General features: G+C 40.8%; 1 protein-coding gene across 9 annotated transcripts; it reads left to right on the top strand.

Annotated features, from left to right (window-relative positions):
* Positions 1–22260, top strand: pecam1b (platelet and endothelial cell adhesion molecule 1b). Of its 9 annotated transcripts, none has more exons than XM_062388097.1 (14): positions 1–157; positions 258–293; positions 3709–4002; positions 4402–4683; positions 4763–5038; positions 8006–8278; positions 11192–11470; positions 11851–12129; positions 13079–13180; positions 18428–18481; positions 18713–18802; positions 19292–19348; positions 20764–20786; positions 21999–22260. In XM_062388097.1, exons 1-14 carry the CDS (start codon positions 115–117, stop codon positions 22101–22103), a joined length of 2193 nt encoding a protein of 730 aa, XP_062244081.1. In that variant the 5' UTR covers positions 1–114; the 3' UTR covers positions 22104–22260. The 9 variants fall into 9 exon arrangements, 7 of the variants coding, with proteins under 7 accessions (XP_062244081.1, XP_062244083.1, XP_062244085.1 ...); XM_062388098.1 differs by having other exon boundaries at positions 2–157; positions 22002–22260; XR_009920730.1 differs by lacking the exons at positions 19292–19348; positions 21999–22260 and adding an exon at positions 13294–13324 and having other exon boundaries at positions 20764–20789.
* The last annotated feature ends 20 nt before the right edge of the window (positions 22261–22280 follow it).

The raw sequence follows: 22280 nt of genomic DNA, 5'->3' as shown, positions 1-22280 counted from the left end.
TGACCGCCATACACATACAACAGACGGACACACCACCTTGAATCATCCTATAGTGACCAGGCAGTTGACCTCCAGGACAGCCAGCAGCAGGAGAGTCAGTGTTCCGCAGACAGGATGGGCCTCCTTCTACTGCTCACCTCCTCGCTCCTGTTCAGCTGTAAGACTCCTGACACGTTGTCTTCTTCCATGGATTCCTTATTTCTGGATGATTAGTGGGTTTGTCTCTAACCTGGTGCTTTCTTCTCTCTTATCTCAAGTCTTCTATCCAGGGATAGTGGTGGACGCACAGCGATGTAAGTACAATGTGTTCTGTATCAGCCTACAATAAATGACTGCTCTGTGAACAGAGACAAGTTACTCAGTATCTTCCAGAGAACTGTAATTGGCTGCGATAGACTGGTTTAAAGAGTTAGTGGTTGTTGAGCTTCTTTGATTTACTTTTCACAGGATTTTAGATATTCTATAATCTCCCGTCGGCCACTAAAGCAACAGTTAAAAAGCCAAAAGCAGAGATATGGTCAGTGTGGAAACAGGCCTGTTTGTTATCGGAGCTTTCACATCGTTGGTGTGTGGTACGGTGGAAAAGTTGTGTCAGGAAGTGTCACACGCCTCCCTGTGCTCCACAGTGGGCTGGAGATGGAAGGCATGAGACAGGCCGGAGCAGCTGTGATAAAGATCTTGCTCGAGTTGGGGCCGAACTAGCAGGTTCGGGCTGGAAGTAGAAACAAAACACACACAGAACACTGACATCCTTTGAAATCATATTTCCGATTTTTTATTTAAATGTTTTTTTAGACATAAACGAAATTGTATTTCTTTTAAAAAGGTGCAAGGATTGCACATGTATAACCTTTCTACAGTAACTATGATTAAGTGCTGAGGTAAGGTAGGAAGGTTCAAGTTACAAGAGCTTTCTAGAGCAGATGAGTGAGTTTAAGTTTAAGTAAAAGTTTAAGAAGAACAAGTTTAATCTTAAAAATGCAATCACATTTCATCTGACTATAAAAAGTTTATTTTTGCTAGTGCAGTGTAGTGGTGGTGTAGTGCAGTGGAACTGTAAAAGTGACTTGCAGTAATTGAGCTGCAATAAGTAAAGACTTGTTGTCATGAATGCATTGTTGTCGTGATGGAAAATGTCATTGATGCGCTGCTGCAGAGCTCTGATCTTCACTTTATTCAAATTGTATTTAATTGAATGTATCGCTTGTCCAAATTGTACAAAGTTTCACACTGCACTTCCTTTGGCCCTTAGCAATACACGTACCAAGTGTAAAGCTGATAAGATGAACGGTTCTCAAGATATGCATTCAACTGTCAGACAGATTTCTGGAATTATTAGATCGATGGCAAACCATTATCTGAACAGAAATACACAGCAGGTCGTCCACTAACCATAAGGTCACAGATTTGTCTCCCCCATAGTCCAGGTGTCCTTGGCAAGACTCTAAACCCCAAATTGCCCCTGACGGCTGTGCTGTAAGTGTGTGAGTGATGTGTGATAGAGAAAGTGCTGCCCACAGAAGCACTCTATGAATGTGTGTGTGAAGGGGGGGATAGCAAAACTTTCCAGTCACCTGCTTAAATAAGTGAAATAGCATAAAATGGAATTCCAAAAATCAAAACTGCGTTTAACTCTGTGTGAGGCGACCATGACTGAAACATGCTGTGGAGAACCCGTAGCAAATCTCTGCCCTGCTCCCTGACTCCTGTCATCAGCAGCCCTGCCAGGTCTGGCTGAGTGATGCTGCATGTGGGATGGATCCAGCCGCCCCTGGTTCCTAATGGGTCCCCTGTGTTGCTCGTTTCTCTAACAAAGTGCTTACCGTGCCTTTTTTTCCTCGTTCTCCAGGTTTGTTTACTGCCCCACCGACGCCCACTCTGAGTCACAACGGCAGCATGTCGTCTCAAATACTCCACCATATGGGTGAATTAGTGTGGAGGCTTAGTGTACGTGTGCAGATGCTTTCGGTCTCAGTTACACTGTGGAAAACTAAACTGTTGTCACTTTTAAGTTTCTGAAAAGCTTCCTGCTCACTGCTGAAGAGTTGTTGCTCCTTTGGACAGTCACTTCTACATTCATGAACATCAGCAGATATTTCCCCTTAGACTTATTCATTAGATTTCACCTGTCAGTGCGTGTGACACAGTAACTGGATGGGTTCAGGTCACATGTTATTATGTGAATGACGCAGTTTGGCTGCTGTGATCATGACAACAAGGCTAAAATAACATGAAATAAAACCATGATTAATAACCATGATTAGATTTAAAATAGTTTGTTTAGGAAAATGTATTGTACACCTCATGAGGCTGGATCCAGAAAAACATGTTAGTGAGATCAAATTTCTGCAGCTGTTGTCTAAAGAAACGACTGAGTCAGGTGCTCCCCATGTTAATGACGGCTGAACGGGTTACTTCCAACATGAAAGATCAGGGATGGCCTTGGCCCATTGATTTCAAGACCCTTGGTGAGGCAGGCCTTCTTATCTACTGTGACACCATTGACTTATTTTTACAGATCATACTCAAACATTGTTTATAATCACAACATTGTTTATTGTAAGAGACTCAGTTCCAGATAAGATCCTGACGAGAGTCAGATGGAATTCCATTGTGACACATCAGCCTTCTGAGTACCAGCTCATAATCAGTTTAATAGAAACTGCATTTCAGGGTTGCTCATTTCAGACATACCAGCAGCATGACCATTCAGAGGTGCTGATTCAAATGGGAAGTGAGCAAAAGGAAATTCTATTCAGTCCGATTCTATGCAAACTGTGACTGAAACTCCACCCAATAATTGTGTGTATCTAAAACAGTGAACTTCCCAACCAAAGCTTCACTGCAGTCCCTCTCTGTGACACGTGTTGGTCAGATTTAAAGTTTTCATCGTATATCATATAAAAACATGAATAATGAAAGTGTCAATTAGGAAACATGAACACAAGAATATTTAGAAAAGTAAAACCAAGGTTGAAACAGTGCATCATATGTGAACACAGAGGAAGAGCCCAGGGCTCAGGTAGGGCAGGAGGTTTGAGGCTGTTTGCTATAGAGGGCTTAAAAGGTGAGCAGTGAAAATTATAGTGTATTATTTGCTGGACCAGAAGCCAGTGATGCTGAATGAGGAGCGGCGTGATGTGGTCTGTGGTGGCAGTAACATAACTGTGAAGCTAGAGCCAGGACTCAATTTCATAAGCTTAGCATAAAGACTGAACACAGTGGGAAACTGCTTCGACCGAAGATTAATAGATCTCTAAAGTTCACTTATGAACAAAGAATATAATGTCTCCTTTATTAAATCCTGTTACTGGCTTCATCTTCTCAACTAATCCTCAGCAACAGAGCCATAAACTCACATTCCAAAATGTGCACGCACTCACACAAGTTTATTTTAATGTGACAATATGTTTGGAATCAAATTGTAACCAATCATAGACTAATGAAGATTGTAAATTCACTGGAGGTGTGAATGACTTTTCCCATCTATGGTCCAATGGCTGCTGGGATTAGCCCCAGCTCTACCATAGGCCTCAAAGAATAACCAGTATAAATGGATGGATAGAGGATTTATTTATAACTCTGATCAAATACGAGCTTATAATGAAGCAAATCACAAAAAAGGTTACAAAGGTCAAATAAAAATACTTTTTCACAATAGATTACTTTGTACATTAACTCTATTCCTTTTTTTAAATCCCTCCACAGCATTCACGATACAAAACATAGTCCTGTCCATTGAGCCCAGTACTAATGTGACTCGGGACACCAATGTGACTGTGAGATGTAAGGCCCATGTCAGCTCGGGGACTGGGGTGCTGAGTCGTGAGTACACGATATACAAGGACAGCCAAACGGTGTACACCAAGACCTCCAGCACGTCAGAGGACCTGCTGTACCCGTTGCCCGGGGCCAGAGTCTCCAACACCGGCAAATATAAGTGCAAGATCAATATCGAGGGCAAAGAGAAGACAAGTGAAGCTACAAAACTCACCGTGACAGGTTGGTTTGTGTCGGAGGCTTCGCTCTGTGTCCCTTTTTAAATGTTTTATAATCTGTTGTGACTGGAGAAGCTCAGGTGAGTTTGAATGACCCGTATAAAGTTACCTGGCAGCAACTGGGAGAAATTTAAATAAGTCACACGTCTCTCTTTACAAGACACTGAATTTGGATGGAAGATGTTGGGATGAACAACAGAGTTCGTCTGCTTTTAAAGAATTTCCATTATTTAGCCATGATAATGTACCTTATACTGTCAGGATTCATCTTTGGCAAATTCAAGAAATCATTTTTAATACGAGAGAGGAGAGGATGTTTGAGGTGTCAGAAGATCTTAAACATTCTCAGAAGATGCTACAGTTTTATGAATCTGAGTATATGTCTTAAATGTTGGTTTTCCAGGCCTGTCGAAACCAGTTCTCCACATTAACAAAGGTGTTGTCAATGAAGAGGAGGAGGTAACCGCCAGCTGCACAGCACCCGGGGAGACCGGCTCCATTTACTTCTACTTCTATGAGGACTCCAAAGAGATCCTTGACAATCTGGTCAACTCCAACCAGCTAAAAGCCAAGTTTCCTCTCAGCAGCATTGGCATCCACAAACTTAGCTGTAACTATGCTGTCCTAATAATGCCGGACTCCTTCAAGTCTGAAAAGAGCAACAGTATCACTGTTTCAGTCAAAGGCAAGTAGAGTTTTAAAATGTCTACTTTTGTAAGCTTTGAGCCCATCTGAAGTTTCCGTCACTGATTTTGTCTCCTCAGAGCTCTCCATCACTCCAGTCCTGGAGATTTTGCCTCAGTCCAAGGTTTATGAAGGAGATCAACTAAGCATCTCATGTACCATCAGAACGTTTCTCAACAGCTCTGTGAGCAGTCTTGCCGACCTGTACCTGAGCCATGGGACAACGCTTCTCAGCAGCGGAAAAACCAAGGTCAACCACAGCATGGTCGCTCTGGCAGAGCACCCTTGGGATTTTGAGTGCAGACTGGAGAAAGGAAATGTGGCCAAAGTCACCAAAAACAGGGTTACAGTGAATGGTGAGTGAGCAGGGGAGACAAATGTCCATGTACATGTTCACATTTTTCATACAGTAACTGTAAAGGTTATCAGACAAGTCAGAAATCCCATTCTACTCATTTTAGGTTAGGGAACATGGAACAAACTATTGAATTAACAGCCATCAGAGGGATATATAAACAAAAGGCCTCTCATTTAGCATTCACTGATCCTCCCGAAAATGAGGATAGTTGTGTATCATGACAAGATGCACAAAAAAGCCTCAATGACCATTATGAAAAGATTAACAGGAAGCCCGCCATTTTGGATTAAGTGGCCATTTTGGTCATATTCCATATTTTTACTTTGATGTACTTCTCGTAGAGTTTTCCCCATATCAACTTAAAATTTAGACGAGTGTCATCACAACAAAATGGAGATCAAAATTTATTGAAATATAAACTTTTCATCACACCGTCTGACCATGGCATGGCGTCAAAGTTTGATGAAATGCCATCAAAACACGAGACATATTTGGTCCAATCGACTCCAAACTACACATGTACGACAATAGTCGCGACCTGAAGACATCTACAAGATATTGTGACTTAAAATCACAGCGCCTCCTGGTGGCAGCAGGAAATGTCTTGTTTTTGGTACATTTTACACTTGGATGTATTTCTCCTCATCCACTTTGTGAAACCAAGTCAAACTGTGTCTAATGGGTCTCAAGACATAATGTAGGCTTACGTTTACTGTGACTTTTCATCATGCGGATCATAATAGCGTGTCATCAAAGTTCAACTCGCCATGACACACGAAATTGCTGTTACTTCTGTGTTCATGGTCAAGCTCCCTCAAACTACACCCCTGAAGATATATAGATAGTTTTAAGGAATGGGCGTGTCAAAATAACTGACTAGCGCCCCCTAAAGGGCAGCCCCGGCACTACGATTGGTCTACATCTACAAAAATCGATAGTGACATGTGTCTTTTCATGACAGAAAATAAGTCTCTTGGGCAGATATGCTAAACCACACAGGAAGCCCGCCATTTTGGATTTAGTGGCCATTTTGGTCATATTCCATATTTTTACTTTGATGTACTTCTCGTAGAGTTTTCCCCATATCAACTTAAAATTTAGACGAGTGTCATCACAACAAAATGGAGATCAAAATTTATTGAAATATAAACTTTTCATCACACCGTCTGACCATGGCATGGCGTCAAAGTTTGATGAAATGCCATCAAAACACGAGACATATTTGGTCCAATCGACTCCAAACTACACATGTACGACAATAGTCGCGACCTGAAGACATCTACAAGATATTGTGACTTAAAATCACAGCGCCTCCTGGTGGCAGCAGGAAATGTCTTGTTTTTGGTACATTTTACACTTGGATGTATTTCTCCTCATCCACTTTGTGAAACCAAGTCAAACTGTGTCTAATGGGTCTCAAGACATAATGTAGGCTTACGTTTACTGTGACTTTTCATCATGCGGATCATAATAGCGTGTCATCAAAGTTCAACTCGCCATGACACACGAAATTGCTGTTACTTCTGTGTTCATGGTCAAGCTCCCTCAAACTACACCCCTGAAGATATATAGATAGTTTTAAGGAATGGGCGTGTCAAAATAACTGACTAGCGCCCCCTAAAGGGCAGCCCCGGCACTACGATTGGTCTACATCTACAAAAATCGATAGTGACATGTGTCTTTTCATGACAGAAAATAAGTCTTTTGGACAGATATGCTAAACCACACAGGAAGCCCGCCATTTTGGATTTAGTAGCCATTTTGGCCATATTCCAAACTTTTACTTTGAAGTACTTGTCGTAGGGCTTTCATCAGATCGACCTAAAATTTAGGTGAGTGTCATCACAACAAGATGGAGATCTAAAGTTATTAAAAGATCGATTTCTAATCCCACGGTGTGGCCTTGGCGTGTCGCAAAAGTTTGATCATTAAATCAAGATAATTGAGCTGTACCTGCACTATTGCAATATTAAGTCACTAGTTGGCAGTGTAAGACAATGGTATCCCCAAGGACCAAATCTTCATTCCCAGGGCTTATGAATTTCGTTCAGTTAGTTTTAATGTGTTTGAAACTAAATTACACTTATGGATGTTTGACAATTATTGTTGACAGATAACTTTAGTGTATGTTTGAGGGTAAAAGGAGAGTTTTTAACGTGAACTTTACACGGTGTGACCGTAGCTTGGTGTCAAAGTTTGATAACACGCCATCAAAACGCAAGCTTCTGTATCTCAGACATATTTGGTCTGATCAAGTCCAAACTAGATATGTAAGACAAGAGTCGCGACCTGATGACATCTACGAAGACACCATGACTTAAAATCATACTGCCAACTGCTGGCTACAGGAAGTGAAGTGTTTATCCTTCCCGCAGAGCTTAAAATGCTTGCAACATGGAGACTTGCACTTAGTCATCAATCGCTTGCTCTTCACCGACCGCAACAGACTGGAAACCGCCGGTGCTCAGGCCCGTTAGTGCTACAACGTAGCCCTAGTTATATTTGTAATTATATACGATATGTCATTAAATTTTACTCCAGGTTGCCTTATAAAACCTGGCTATAGGGAAAACAACTTGCACAGCTTGCTCCTGTTCATTTCCAGTGCTGTCTGTTGATTAATGAGCACTGTCTCCATCAAATAAATAAACAGATGCTTTTTATGTATACATTACATACGTATATATTAAAAGAAAGAGACAATTAATGAATAAAAAACAAAATAAAATTATGTATACCTGTTTTTTTCAACAGTTGGGTAAAGAGAAAAAAGAAGGGTGGTCTTGGTTGAGTGTGAAACTGTTAATCTTTTTTTTACTCCATTTTAGTTAATTTATTTTCATTTATTCATTTTCGTCCTTTCTGATCTTTTTAACAACACTTTGTTTTGAGGTTCTACACAGGTTTTACATTTGCACTATTAGTTGATGTCAGTGCAGATGAAGGTTTTTTAATCTGTCCACAGAGCTGTTTTCGGCGCCCACTCTCACCATGTCTCCTGCTGAAGTCTTTCAAAAGGATCATATGACACTAACCTGCAGAAGTAAGATCTACGTCTCTGAAAGAATCTCAATGGAAGAGCTGAGCTACACTCTTGAGCCGCCTGACAGCCACCTGACCCCCATGAAGCCCGGTGTTTTCTCTGGCAGGGCCCTGCAGCATGATTTCAACTATACCTGTGTAGCTCAGGCCAAGGGCATCATGAAACACAGTGACACCCTGACTATATATCCAAAAGGTGAGCTAACTTGATTCGTAAAGGTTTCTTTTTTTTTTTTTATAATATTTTTATGACAGTGGGCACATCCCCCCCCCCCCCTCCAATCCCCAACATCAAGACAAGGCAGAGTCCAGACAGGAGTCAATAGAGCATACAAACATAGCGAGGCTACAAAGTGCACGTAACCACTTAAGACAAAGTTACAAAGACAGGCTAGGCTGATCTGGGAAATCCACGAAGCATGGAAGATGACAGTGTGGGCCCAATATGCTGCAAGTAAGGGTCCCAGACCTTATAGAAGGCATCTATTTTGGATTGAAGCATGCACGTGATGTATTCACTAGGAATGCAGTCCATAACAATGTTGTGCCATGACTTTTTTGTTGGAGCAACATTCTTGTTCCAGAAGAGTAGAATTTTCTTTCTAGCAGCAAAAGACAGTATATTGAAAAGTCTCCTGTGTTTACTGTCTATCCTACCCTCCGGGAGACCAAGTATCAGTCACATAGGGTCCATCCGTATTGGGACACCAAAGATAGCAGTCAGTTCAATCACAATACTAGACCAGTAGCTTTGTAATTTCACACATGAAACTGACCAGAGGCAGTGGGCATAATTACCAGTCTCAGAGTTGCATTTCCAGCAGAGCGGAGAGATATTAGCATCCATTTTGTTCTTGACAACAGGTGTTATATGCATGCAATGTACAATTCTGCGTAAATGTTTCTTAAAGCTAATGTCTTGATTTCTTAAAGGTAAACTTACTTGATATTCACCTCATTATATTCATACGTCATAAAGTATATACATTTGCCTGAATGCACTTGTGCCACAATTGAACACATTTTAGGTTATAATATTTATATTATAAACTTCAAACACAAAGCAAATCTGAATTTGATGGCACAAGATTTGTGAAGACTCAACATTGTCATTGTCGTGTTGTGTGACACAATTGACACAATGAACACCTAGTGCTAGTCTGGTACACAAAGCCATTTAAAGTGAGCGTGGATCATATGTGCCACTCTGTTGTGGTTGACCAATCAGTGGGCCAGCTGGCCAGTCTGGCCCACTGATTGGCCAGTGGATTATTTAGGACAGTGGTTCTCAAAGTGGGGGGCCTCAACTACCCCTAACCAGCTTTTGGGGGACCCAGCTTGCAAACGTTTGAGAACCCCTGGTTTATGAGGAGGAGCTTAAAGAGACAGGAGCTAAAACCAAGTGTTTCAGACAGAGGCTGAAAAGAAGAGCTGCAGCAGTGGACAGGATGTGAACAGTGATGCATTTTCTGAACATTAGAGCATGTACATCTTTTCAAGTAATAACCCTCATTCAAATCATGAATCTGACTATGAGCATAACATTTCTCCTTTAAAGAACTGATGTGTAGATTTTGAGGCAACACCCCTCCACCTCCAAACTTAAAGTTAACCTCCTGTGGTATTCAGGTAACATACCATAGAAGCATCACTCACTGTCACACTCAACACTTTTTCAAGTATATTTTTGAGGGTTTTTATTTTGGTTCAGAACTAAACCCGGGCCGCTTAGGCACAGCCTGGTTGGGGCGGCAGCTCTACCAGGTGAGCTATGCGCCGCACCGAAGGGCTCATTCTAAGATGGTGAAAACACAATGATTCTTACACGATATATAGGTATGTATTTATCTAAGAGACCTTAAAAAATCTCAGATCTTTAAATTCATCATTATTTCTGTGTAAAAGTGAATATTCCCGTGATTAAGTTATGGGTGTGAGCAGCTGCAGCAGCTGGTGTGTCTGTGGCTGCTGGAGGCAGAGCTCCAGGCTGCACAGTTTGTGAGCATGTGAATGCAAGAGAATTGATGATGGCATCGTTATGGGGCTGTGGTTTAGATTACATCAGTAAAGGTTAACAAACAAACGCACAAAAGGAATGAATGATTTATTGCAGCACCAAGTCCAGATCAAAGACATCCACTGTGGCAGACAGATCCATGTGGCTTCGTGCTAAATGCTGAAATGCTCACGGTGGATCATCCAGCTGTGACTTTCTTTCACCTATAAGAGCTTGTAAACTCACAACCTGTTACTTAGAACTATATGGAGCAGAGGGCATGACACCACCTTCCTGCTTTTTATTCCTGATGAGCCCTGATGTGACTGCACAGCTCATTCAGCTCAGTGTCTGGACATATCAAGAGGCTGACCGTTATTATTATTATTATTATTATTGTTATTATTGTTATTATTAATTAAAAACTAGAGAGGCTGGGTGGACAGGTCACATTTAGCTTTGAGAATGAAAGAACAAAGAAGTTGGACCTTGGCCAGATTGTGGAGACAGACATGTGTCAGGTGAAAACAGCAGAAAGGTTGTGACTCACTCTTCAGAGGAGAATGTCATATACCACTGTTACCTAGCAACAGAGGTGTTTGTATGTGTGCTTCACTTTGTGCAGCAAGTGAGCGAGAGCTTTGTCCTTTTTTTAGGTTCATTCCATGAAGTCCAGGAAAGTGCCTGTTTAATTACAAATGATAATCTAATAATATGCACAGGCTGCAAAGTGCTGATCCACTGAGAGGGACTGTATATCAACACGGTTCTTTCTGTATGCACTGACGTTTCACTGCATAGCAAAAAGATGTTGTCTCTATTGTGTCATCTATAGCTATACTATAGGAGACTATTACCATATTGAAAACCTTTTTTTGTCCCTCTGCTAATTTTGAACCCTTCCACTGACCCTAAGTTGTTACTGTTACTGCTCCCCAGTCTCAAGCTAAACACCTTGTCATTATATAATTGCCTTTTATAGAATGGGCAGCAGAATAGTCAATATAATAATGTTAAATAATGACATATAAGTGGCCATTTTTGTGAGGATGATGCAGCCTATGAGAGATAAGAAAACAATGAGACTCTTTTTCTGTTTCTCCTTGTTTGCAGTGTCTGTCTCGATCCCTAAGATCTCAGTGGTTGGGAAGGCGGTCCTGGGACAACCATTCAATATCCTCTGTCAGTCGGACACTGGCAGTTTTCCGATCAACTACACCCTGCTATGGGGTTATGACAAACTGAGCACAACCACTGTCAAGCTGCCCCGTGAGGAAGCTCTCTTCACAGTCACCATCTCCAGGCCTGAGGAAATAAACAAGTACATGTGCGAGGCCACGAATAAACACGGGGAGGCTCCGCTCAGTAAAAGACTCCTAGCTGCTGTTATAGGTAACTAATCACAACAACTACACTGTTCATCCGTTGTAAATAAGTAGCACATTTTAACTCATTTTAGCTCATTAACAATCATCCATAAATCGAGATTTTTTTTACCCCATGTAAAGAATTTTCATCAGCCACATCAGCTGTATCATAGAGATATACTGAAAAAGAAACTACTGTATATACAAGATAGAAAACATCTCCCATCCCAGTCTTATTAAGGAATTGGAATTTACATTTTCCTAACCACAGGAGAACAATTATATCTTAAAAGTTGAAAAAGAAAAAGGCCAGAAATGTGGAACTATGTGCTGATGGTGTCTGATTAGCTTTATTGATTATTGAGATGGACGAGTCTTAGTTTTTTCAATGTTTTTCTCTCTCAGCACCTCTGACAGACACGACTCTGACCGTCCTCCCCAGCTTAACAGAGATCTCAGAGGGAGATGATCTCTACCTGATATGTGGCACTAAAGGCTCACCACCAGTCACCTTTAAGTGGTACCGTGATGGCGACAAACAGCCGCTGTTCACCGACACCACCAACAAGAACAACACACACTACCAAGTCCCAAAGTTGTCCAAAGAGCACAGCGGCACATACTACTGCGAGGCTGTCAACCAGGCCAACAACGTGGTCCGCAGTGAGAAGGTCACCGTAGAGGGTGAGATTGGCGAGTCTTTATATTCTGTAGGAACCGACCTTCACCAGGCCTGCTGCTCTTTTTGTTGTTTTTCTTTGGCCTTTCCATTTGCTGTCACTCTTTCAAAATGAATTAGCTCAAACAGGTTATTTTATCCCATTAGGGAGGCATTCACAAGGCAATGTGTCCAACTTAGCACATTTGTCGCTAGATTTACTCACTCTCCAGACCGCTTTAATGATTTGATGTCATTAATACACCTAACCACAAATCTAGTGGATCGTTGGGACAGACTTGAGCTACTTTCCAAAGAAGAGCGTAGTCTGCACTGACCCATGATCAGGAGGTTGGGCTTTACCTCTGCAGGCAAAGCCGTAGACCATGTGTCTGCTGATGAGCTTTAATTCTCTGACCGATCATTTTCAATACTCTAATAATAGATGAACTAATGTGTCTGCTGATTTTGTAACCCTGTTTCAAAGGGCTTGACAGTGACAGCTAGTTGATATAATTTAAAATCGGGGACCACATCCCTTTTTATACTTATTCTGCTGTCTGAAAACTGAGAGAGAAATACCCGTAAATTATTAAATGACTGTATATGTGAGCACAGAGAGGAGGAGAGAAGCAAACAGGCTGTGAGATGACTGTTGGCTGAATGCAAATCAGACACAGTGATGTCATGAATATTTCAATGAGCGTTATATGCCAATTAGTGACTGAGCGACTCTCTCCAGTTTCACAGGCTAGCAAGGCCAAAAATCCAGTTTTCTATATATGGTGTCAGATCCTCAGAATATGCAGAAATGTTTGCTACCTTCTACTTCTTTAGAGATGAGGGGGATCAACTTATTTTTGTGTGCTTCTTTATCTTTCTCCTGCACTACCTTTGTCATCATGTCCCATTTTCTCCTCTCCTCCTCTCTCCCTCTGTGCTTTGCCTGATTGGTTTGTGTCTCCTTCTCCACAGTACGCATGGCGCTGTGGAAGAAAGCGGTGATCGGGGGCGTGGGTCTGGTGGTGGTGTCGCTGCTGGTGCTGGCCTGCGTGCTGTACTGCAAATCCAAGAGAGGTAGACAGACCTACAGTCCTCCAGCAACTCGGGGCCCTTATGTCTAACTATGTATGAAATCCTTCCTGTGCCTCCTTCCTCCTGCTCCTCTCACCTCTCCTCTCTAATTGTAGGTAAAAGAGAAGCAGATGCTGAATTGTCAGTGTGAGTTGGCTCGATTACTTGCTTCCTCTGTATGTGACAGATCTGTCGAGGTCAGCGACGGTGTATCTAGTTTGTAGCTAGTTTTATCATATGCTGGTTTTGCATGTTTGGAGAGTAACAATCACGTAGACTTCCATTATAAACGATTTCCCCACAGTTCAGGCAGTACAACATAAGCTTAAAACCAGTATTAGGAGAGACTAACTATTAATACATTTTTCATATGGAGACTTATTGGTGGTCTGGTGTCCCCATGGTGACCTCATGATGTTCCTCATGTTGATGACAAGACTCCAGGATGTAACTGCTCCTGGCAAAAAAAAACTGTTACTTCTAAAATGTTATGCTTTACTTTTACAAAATAATAAACAAAGACTTAGACATAACATTTGACTCTGTGATGTAAGCTAAACTAGCCATTTCCTGATGCCAAGTTCATTTTAGAATACAGGTATGAAATTTGGATCAATTTAATTTTCCTCATGTAACTCTGGGGAAAGCATATTTCCCTAAATGTCAAACTATTCTTTTGAATTAAGTGGCAAACTTCATCAACCCCAACATAGAAATTGTAGTGTTACAACCACTAAGTCAGACAGTAGCAGCCAACAGAGGCTAACAATAGGAATAATATTTATGATATTTGCTAGTGTACAGTAGTAGCAGTCCATAATTTACAGCACATTAGTCCAGCAAATCCAGTATTGTTTTGGTTATATGCTGTACAGTGAAGTAAAGGATTGTACTAAGATGTTTAAGTGTTGTAATTGAAACTTAAATATATATAGACAACAATGGAAGTCTGTCACATTAAATCAAAGGGTTGTTTGCCAGAATAAGTTAAAAAAAAAGAGCTTAAAAACTACACAACATTAAAGGAAACCTGTGAAACGTTGACCCCTAGTTGAAGTATAGCTGTTGAACTATAGCTGAGCTGTTTAGATGGGTGGGTCTCCAATTTGTTTGTATGTCTAACTCGAGGCACATTCACATTGTTTTCACGCTATTACATTATTTTCTTAGAAAACAAACAATTCTCCAGATAAATAGAGTAAATACGAAAGCTGTGAGGTAGCAAATAAACAATAAAGGTTTGCTTCTTTTTACAGAGGGAAGCATATGCAACAGGTGATAATCATAAATAATACAAAGATTAAATGTCTTGGCTAATAACAATCCTAAATATGCTTGTTCTTAAGAGCACTTTCTGCAATTTGGATTAGATTAGTATTATTGACAATCCTGCCAGCAGACCTCATTTTGAACATTTGTCAGAAAGCCTTTGAGGGCTCCTTGACAGTAAGTCTAATACGACACAGAGGTTTTTAACACAGCCACAGGAAGCGTGGTTTGACTTTTGGATTGTGTGCCCACGACTGTTCTCATCAGCCATTCTCACACCTCAACAGTCACAGCATGTTTCCTTTTGAAACCTCAGTACTTCACTCCCCTGATATATGTTCTAATGTTCTAATATGCATGCAGGGATCATGTGGTGGGGACCTTATTACCAGTAATGTAACTATCTATGCTGCTGCAGATATCCCCTTAAAGTTTATATGCATGCAACATGTGTGTACGAGTGAACATATTGTCTTTGTCTGTTTTTGCATGTACATTGTGTTTGTGTCTATGTATTGTAGAGGTATAGAAACAGTAGGATGATGAAGGGATAGTTCACAGAATAATGAAAATTAGGTCTTTATCTATGCCGATGGAGGGGTGGGTGAAGTGTTTGAGTCCTCAGAACCCTTTAGAAGTCTCAGGGGTGAACAGTGTTGGAGCCAAATCCATTACGAATGAAGTAAATGTTGACAGATTTTTCAAACGTAAAAAAACAACAAAAAAACCGAACCAGCAATGCTACCGTGCATCCTATGCGTGCCCTTTGGCAAGACCTTTTTTTCAGTGTGTGCAGTGTGCGTGAGAAAGTGTGTAAATGATGCTGCTTCGAGTTAAATCTAAATGTCTGGGCTTAGGGACACTTGGATGAAGCCACAGGAGCAGTATGGAGGATTATTTTGTGATTTAGTATTATTACGTTTGAAGAATCAGTCCCCACTTCCATCACTTGTATTGGATTTGGCTGCAACATTGTTTACCCCTGAGACTCCTAAAGGGTTTTATGGATTCAAACACTCCACCCACCCCTCCATCAGAATTATATATTAAATTATGAGTCAATTTAGATTTTTCATTGAACTATTACTTTACGTCCTTAAGATACAAGTTGCTGCAGTAGTTAATTCACGGTACATGGCATTAGTTGTCAAGTGTTATAAAGTGCTTAGAGTGCCCATTATCATCTTCTTCCAGACGAAGCGCCAATCTATGATGGCATGGACGGGAAGGGTCACCAATGGGACGTGAGATAGCGTGGCATCGCTTCCCCGCTGACATCAGCAAGAGGAGCAGCTACAGTGTCCCAGCCACAGTGTAGAGAAGCTCTACAGTAGGAGGGACTTGACTTTAAAAAAAAAAAAAATACAAAGAAGCATTAATCGTTTTTAGCTAGAATTATTGTACAATTGGACTCTATAAAATCTACCCTCTCAAGAAAAAGGAGGGGCATTGTTATGATGAGATATGAACCAGGACCCGCTGCTCCCTCTCCCCTCCTCCTGCAATCTAAATGGCCTTTGATTTCCTACTTAACATCAATGTCTTTCCTTTGTTCTTTCATCCCCATGTGTCCGTTTGTGTGAGTGCATGTCCTTTTATTGTGAGAACTGCTCTTTTTGTCTGATGTACATGTATAAATAGGTTTGGTGACTGACTCATTTGTATATACATTTGATCACCATGACAGGAAATGTATGTATATATTTTTGGTTTATCCCTTGACTGACTGGAAAAGACACTCCTAGAATAAAGACATGGCTTTTATTTAGAAATGTGTCAGTACCATTCATTTTGCCCTGGCTAGTGGATTGAAGGCTAAATTCATTCATGCATTATGTTCCAATATTCAACTTCTTTGTGCTGAATGGTGCAAGGATACAATACAAAAATTGCAAAACTTTCATTTCTTAAAAAAAGGAAAACACAACACAGACTTCCTTCAAAAAGTCGATAACAATGGATTCTGCAAGAAACTTCCTCTGTTGGCACAGAGCAGCTTGTTGGTGGTGGGGGGGGGTGTCCAGTGTTGATGAAACTGATGGTGCTGGGGAGGGAGGGTCTTGTTTTGACTCAGGACACATACGTTGCATGAATGCATGCAGCTGGTTAAGGAAATTAATCATAAGAGCTTTTGGTCGAGCTGTGTGTGAGATTACATTACCAACTGGGAAGTTGTTTTTGCCAGAATTTATTGTGCAGCCGTTGCTGTGATAACAAGCTATTGTGCACGAATTGCCGGAGGATTTCTGAACCAGATGAAGACTTGTGCTCCATTGTTACTGCTTTTGTTTTGTTTTAAAGTCTGTAACCCGAAGGCCAAATTGTAGGCCAGATGTCCCACATAAAGTATCGCATATCTTTTCCTTACTGCTTTTAGTATACAGAAGTGTAAAAGTTAGATCAGAAGATTGAAAGGACTCTCAAGTCTGATTGAAATGGTTAGCTGACTTTAGCTTAGCTTGAGACCTGAAGGGAAAACTCTTAGCCTGGCTCTGTTCTACAATGGCTGCAGTCTCTCACTTTTACACTTTGTTTTTTGTATGAATTAAACAAACAAGATATAACTTGGCAATGAGCTCAATTTATTGGAGCTGGTTGATATATATTTTTTAAACGTGTTTCCTTTTCCTCTCGCTGTACTAAAGTGAAGCTAAAATATCCTGGATATGAACGCTGCAATCTTGCACGTTTGACATCATTTGGAGCAAGAGTCTATGCAGTAGTGATCGTAGAGGTGAGCTGTGTTACTCACGTCCCACCGATGCACTCAACCAATCGTGAGTCATTCTCAACTATCAATTGTGACGTTTCAAACATCAATATATTATCCATTAAAACCAATTTTACCGGAATAATGAACATTTGAAAGTAAATCAGTGAAGATCTACAGAAACCTTCTTAAAGAATCCTTTATTTTATGTGTCTTTTGGGTTTGCACTGCAGCCAGTCACAAGGGGGCGGTCAAAACGATTTGGCTTCACTTCAGATGAACTGTTGTGTGTCAATCTTTATATACAATCTATGCTTTCAAGAAAAATAAGAAAATAACTTTTTCTAACAAGTTTTTTCTTTGTCTCAAGGGCTTATGCTATAGGCTGAGCTAACTGTAGCTGATGGCTGTAGCTTCACAGCAGATTATAGAGATCTAACACAGATACTTTTCTTCATAAACAACCCTCAGCAAAACAATGAATAGGTATATTTGCCAAATGTTAAACTGTGACGAAGACGTTCCCAAACGCATCACCTACCTAGAGTGGTAGAGAAATCAGTCCTTAGCCATTTTAGACTTGTGTTTTCCTCTTCCTAATGTTGTTGGCGTTTTTTATTTGTTTTTGTTTTATTTTTGGGGCGGGGCTTTCTGGTCAGATGCCTGAAAATAATTTCTGTGGTCAAGACATTTTCCCATTTCCTTTACATTGGTCAACACCCCACTCATTAATTATTAAGATATTTTTAAAGTGGTTCCTATCAAGTTACTAAATGAGTTGTCAGGGACATCATTCAGCCACAGCACACATGAAAACCATTCCACTCATCACACATTTACAGCCTGTGTTTTCCAACAATGCTCTATCAGCTGTTATAAGCTTTTGCAGAAGAGATAAATATGCTAAAGTAAGTGTGTTAAGTCAAATAACAAGCAGGCAGCTTAGTGGCGGTGGAGTTGGAGTCATGTGTCCGAGGTGCAATTCATTTATAGCCTAAAATGTACCTGTTCCTTCTGGTGATTTTATTTAGGCTTTGAAATGGTGTTGATGTGAAGATTGTCTCGCTGGACCTAATCTGCAAGCTATGATAAACAAATTGTTCATATCTGTGATAACAATGTGTCATCATTTGCAACACTCTGTGTCAGGTGATATACCTGTGTCCCTGCAAATGTGATGCTATTTTTATTACCGATCAATAATAATCAGTAAGTTGATGTGTGGGTTTGGCAGCTGCCTGACCTAATGACTGTCTGTCTGTGTGTCACAGTGAGGGTGGTCCGAGCTGCCGTCAGTGTGTGGAGTGAGCGACCACCTGAAGTAGGTGAGTGGGGCTTGTGAGGCAGTTTACCATCATGTCAATGCTTTGAATCTTGATCTGGCCGATGCAGATGGCCGTCCACACTGAGACTGGTTCTAGAGGTTCCTTCCAGTAAATGAGGGATTTTGTTTCTCTCCACAGTCGCAAAGTGTTTGCATGCCGTGGGAACAGTCGGGTTGTTACGATTTGGGGCTATACAATTACAATTGAATTGAATTAATGTGTTTGATGTAGCCAATGACGAGGAGAGCAGTGTGTTGTCCAGCGAGCCTGATGTAGAGTATACAGAGGTGGTGCATCCCCAGCCAGTGGACACTGTCAGAGGTAAACACACAAACCTGCGTTGTTTGGAGTCCATGTCTTGTCATTTTTTATTAACTTGGTTTCACTCTCTTAATTTCTCCTTCTTTTTGTCGCTCTGTTTTCTATCCATTCTGCCTTTTTTCCCCCTCCACTACAAACTTATTTGCCACACCATTTTCCTCTGCTTTGCCCACATTCCTTTGTAGTTGATAAGACAAGACCTGGGAGGGGCCTAATTACCCATAACTAATATATCTCCAGGTCGCTGTAACTGCTGGGACTTCCATAACCACTGGAGATTTTATAAACAGGAAGGGTTGAACTAATTGCCTGGCTGGTGTCTGATACTAGCCATCCTGTGCTGAAGCTCCCAGCAGGCCAGGGATGTTAGAATGTCACACAACCCACATATTTTTAGGTTTTCTCTAAATGACAGATCAAACACAGTATCTACAAAACTTCATCTTTTGATGTTCCAGCAGACTAATTTTTTGCTTTTTACGTTAACAGTCCCACTGCGAAAAGGCACAGACACAGTTTACAGCGAGCTCAAAAATCTTCCACATGGTGAGTGTAACATCTTTAAAGCTGCACTGAAGAATACTTCTGTAGTGAAAAATAACTGATCGACTACATTACAATTGGGCTTGTTCGTAGTGACGAACTCAGAGAACATTATCAGCCGATTCTGCTCTTTCTTTCAGTGCTGCTGAGCTTTCTAAAACCAAACTGCCTCACTGCCGTCATCAGCCTTGTTTCTTGTTTCCACATCAGGCAACTGTTTTCAGTAGAAGAGTTCTGGTGAAGGAACACCTGTGTTGTTCAGTTTGCTAGTGAACATTAGAAGGTGGAGACCAAACCAGACCTTAAAGAAGAGTCATGATTAATCTTATGTACATGGTCAGAAATATGACCCTGAATTGATGTCAATGTGCCTGTGGCAAACATAAATGTAGGGAACTGTTTGCTAACCTTTTAACTTTTATTTTGAAAGTTGTGAACCAGAGTCTAAATATTGTGTCGATTGCTAAATAAACCTCTGAAATAGCAGACATGCATGTTTGAAATGAAAACAGCAGTTAAGTACCTCATTCAAACTTACATAGAAGCCACATCATTTTCTGAAAAACAACGACTCGCAAATTGTCATTGCAGATAAACCAGGTAGGATGAATGCAAATTTTTCTTACTTCACTCTGCATAGGCTGTGTAAAAGAAACTCCTGTGTATAACTGTCATTTGTGAGGACTCATAAATGACAGTAAATAATGCTCTGGAGCATTATTCATAGAATGAGTACTGCATTTGTGTATATAACGATAATATGGCAAGTTGCAAAATTATCAATTCATGTAGCTTTTAATACTGCATCATGAAGGTAAAAGAGAGATTATTAGATCTTACTAAACATTATTTCTGAGATGAGAACTTTTATAACTGATGGAAAGACAGTTTACCCTGGCCAGCTACAGAGCCATGACCACATCCTATTACGGCTGGCAGGAACTTCCTGTTATAAGAACAGCAGCCAGACGCTGGACGTGTCTATCAAGCAGTCTATCGGAGTCCTAATGTTTCCTGTTCAACAGTGACGTCTGTGAGCGAAGCATCTGTAGGAGTCAGAAGGAGTATTGATATAGATGAAAGGGACAGGACTCATTGGCTGAGGCTGGTCAGTCTATGCTGAAACAATGGGCCACTGCAGTGGAGGAACAAGTGAGGCAGCAGGTTCAGCCCCGTTATCATAACTGGCAAATGACTAATGAATAACTCTGAGGTCAGCCAGTGAGGATGTTGAGTCACCCGACCAACCCATGTTTGCTCATTGTGAGAATTGTTGGTTTTTTCGATCATTTTTAAGGTCTTGACTTTATGATGTAAATTTCCTTGAGATAATGTATATTATGATTTGGTCCTGAACAAATATTATTTTATTCTATTTCATTTGTGATACATTTATTTTGTGCTGCTTTTTCCTTTAGGTGCTGCTGACCACCATGACTATGTGAGTAATTAACTGCACAATCAATCCTATTTAAATTTGTTCCTCTCACTCTGTACCATTACTATCAATATACAGATTAACATATCAATTATAAATAGAATAACTGCTTTATTTTCTGCAGTTCATTTTAATAAATGATTCATTTGACATCCATACAAAGCTATTTATATGAAATCGTTGTTATAGATTATTATTGTATTTAATATTTCATTCAGATATTGGTGCAAAGTCTATTTAAAATGTTCATTATAAAACATTAATCAGTTTAACCTCTTTGAGCTGAGGTAGTTTCAGCTCAATGGTTATTGTACCTGTGTCGGTTCAAACTCCACCCGTTCAAAGTTGTTCACCAGTATGTCTCTAACTTGATGAAATAATTAAAGCTTTATAATTATATACAGTAACATTATGTGTGTTACTTGTAATCTGACCTCCTAAAACCCTTTTATGTCCCTGCATTGGCTGCCTCCCGGTCACACTGACCCTGTTCAGGCCGATAGTAGCCAAAAGAGTGGGTGGGAAATTGCTGTCAAAGTTTCCTGACAAGAACAAAGGCGTTTGGGCCGGGGCTTCCTTCCCTATCGCCCAGTCACATCAGTGCTGTGGTCCAATCACATTAACTCTAAGCCCATCTCAGCCAGTGCACTGTCCACCATGCAAGCCGTAATCACCAGCCCTCCCAAACGCACCATTTGCCCCTAAATGGTGCTCCATGCGGCTGAAGAGAAGAAGTTGAAAAATAAGCAAAGGATGTGACTTCATGATCTGAAAGTGGTCGTTTCTTTCATCAGTGTATCTCCTAGATGACAGATAAAGCAGTTCACTCTGAACGCAGCCTTATGATAGTTTGTCTGCGCCTCGAGAAGCTGATGTAAATTTGCACTTTGTGTTTCTGAAATCTTCCTCCGGGGGAGTGTCATTAGGCTTAGCAACAAGAAAAACAAGGGTTATCTCCAATGTAGTTTGGCAAACAGATGAGAGTCAACTTAAAATCTGAGTAAACAGGCAACTTTTGTCAATACATGAACCAAAAGGCACTAACATGTGCTCATGTGACACTGTTTTACAAAATGTTGCATCTTATTTTTTATTTGTTTATCTATCAACTGCATAGTTGCGTGCTTCCGTGTTAACTGCTTTGTGTTGTGTGCCGGGCTTTAAGCTTCAGGACGGTAAATGAAGCAGTGACGGTGTTTAATGGCTCTGTGTCAGCAGGGTTCAGTGGAGTACGCAGAGCTCAATGGTGACCGACCTGAGATCAGTCACCACCTTCCAGAGGCCAACAACCCCCAGGACCTGCCGGTGCCGGTGGATTAGTGATGGCACCACCCTTTCCTGCTGCCACTTCTAATCCACACTTTATCATCTCCACCATATTACTATATCACATCTTCCTCTTTTTCAGTCAAATAACTGAGTGCTAGGTTAGCTGTAAATAATTGTTTGTATTAATAAAGGCATCTCACCTACAGTATCCTTCCAGTGTTGTTTGGA

Source organism: Platichthys flesus, chromosome 5, assembly GCF_949316205.1.
Source record: "Platichthys flesus chromosome 5, fPlaFle2.1, whole genome shotgun sequence".
NCBI classification, from domain to species: Eukaryota; Metazoa; Chordata; class Actinopteri; order Pleuronectiformes; family Pleuronectidae; genus Platichthys; species Platichthys flesus.
Note: the sequence above shows the minus strand (reverse complement) of the source record. Positions and strands in the feature narration are given on the sequence as shown.

Bases quoted from the DNA above. Each gene is read 5' to 3' on its own strand.
- pecam1b (XM_062388097.1), top strand. From the start codon at position 115: ATGGGCCTCCTTCTACTGCTCACCTCCTCGCTCCTGTTCAGCT. The intron at 8,279-11,191 runs GTGAGCTAACTT...CCTTGTTTGCAG, and splicing joins CCTGACTATATATCCAAAAG to TGTCTGTCTCGATCCCTAAG. The intron at 12,130-13,078 runs GTGAGATTGGCG...CCTTCTCCACAG, and splicing joins TGAGAAGGTCACCGTAGAGG to TACGCATGGCGCTGTGGAAG.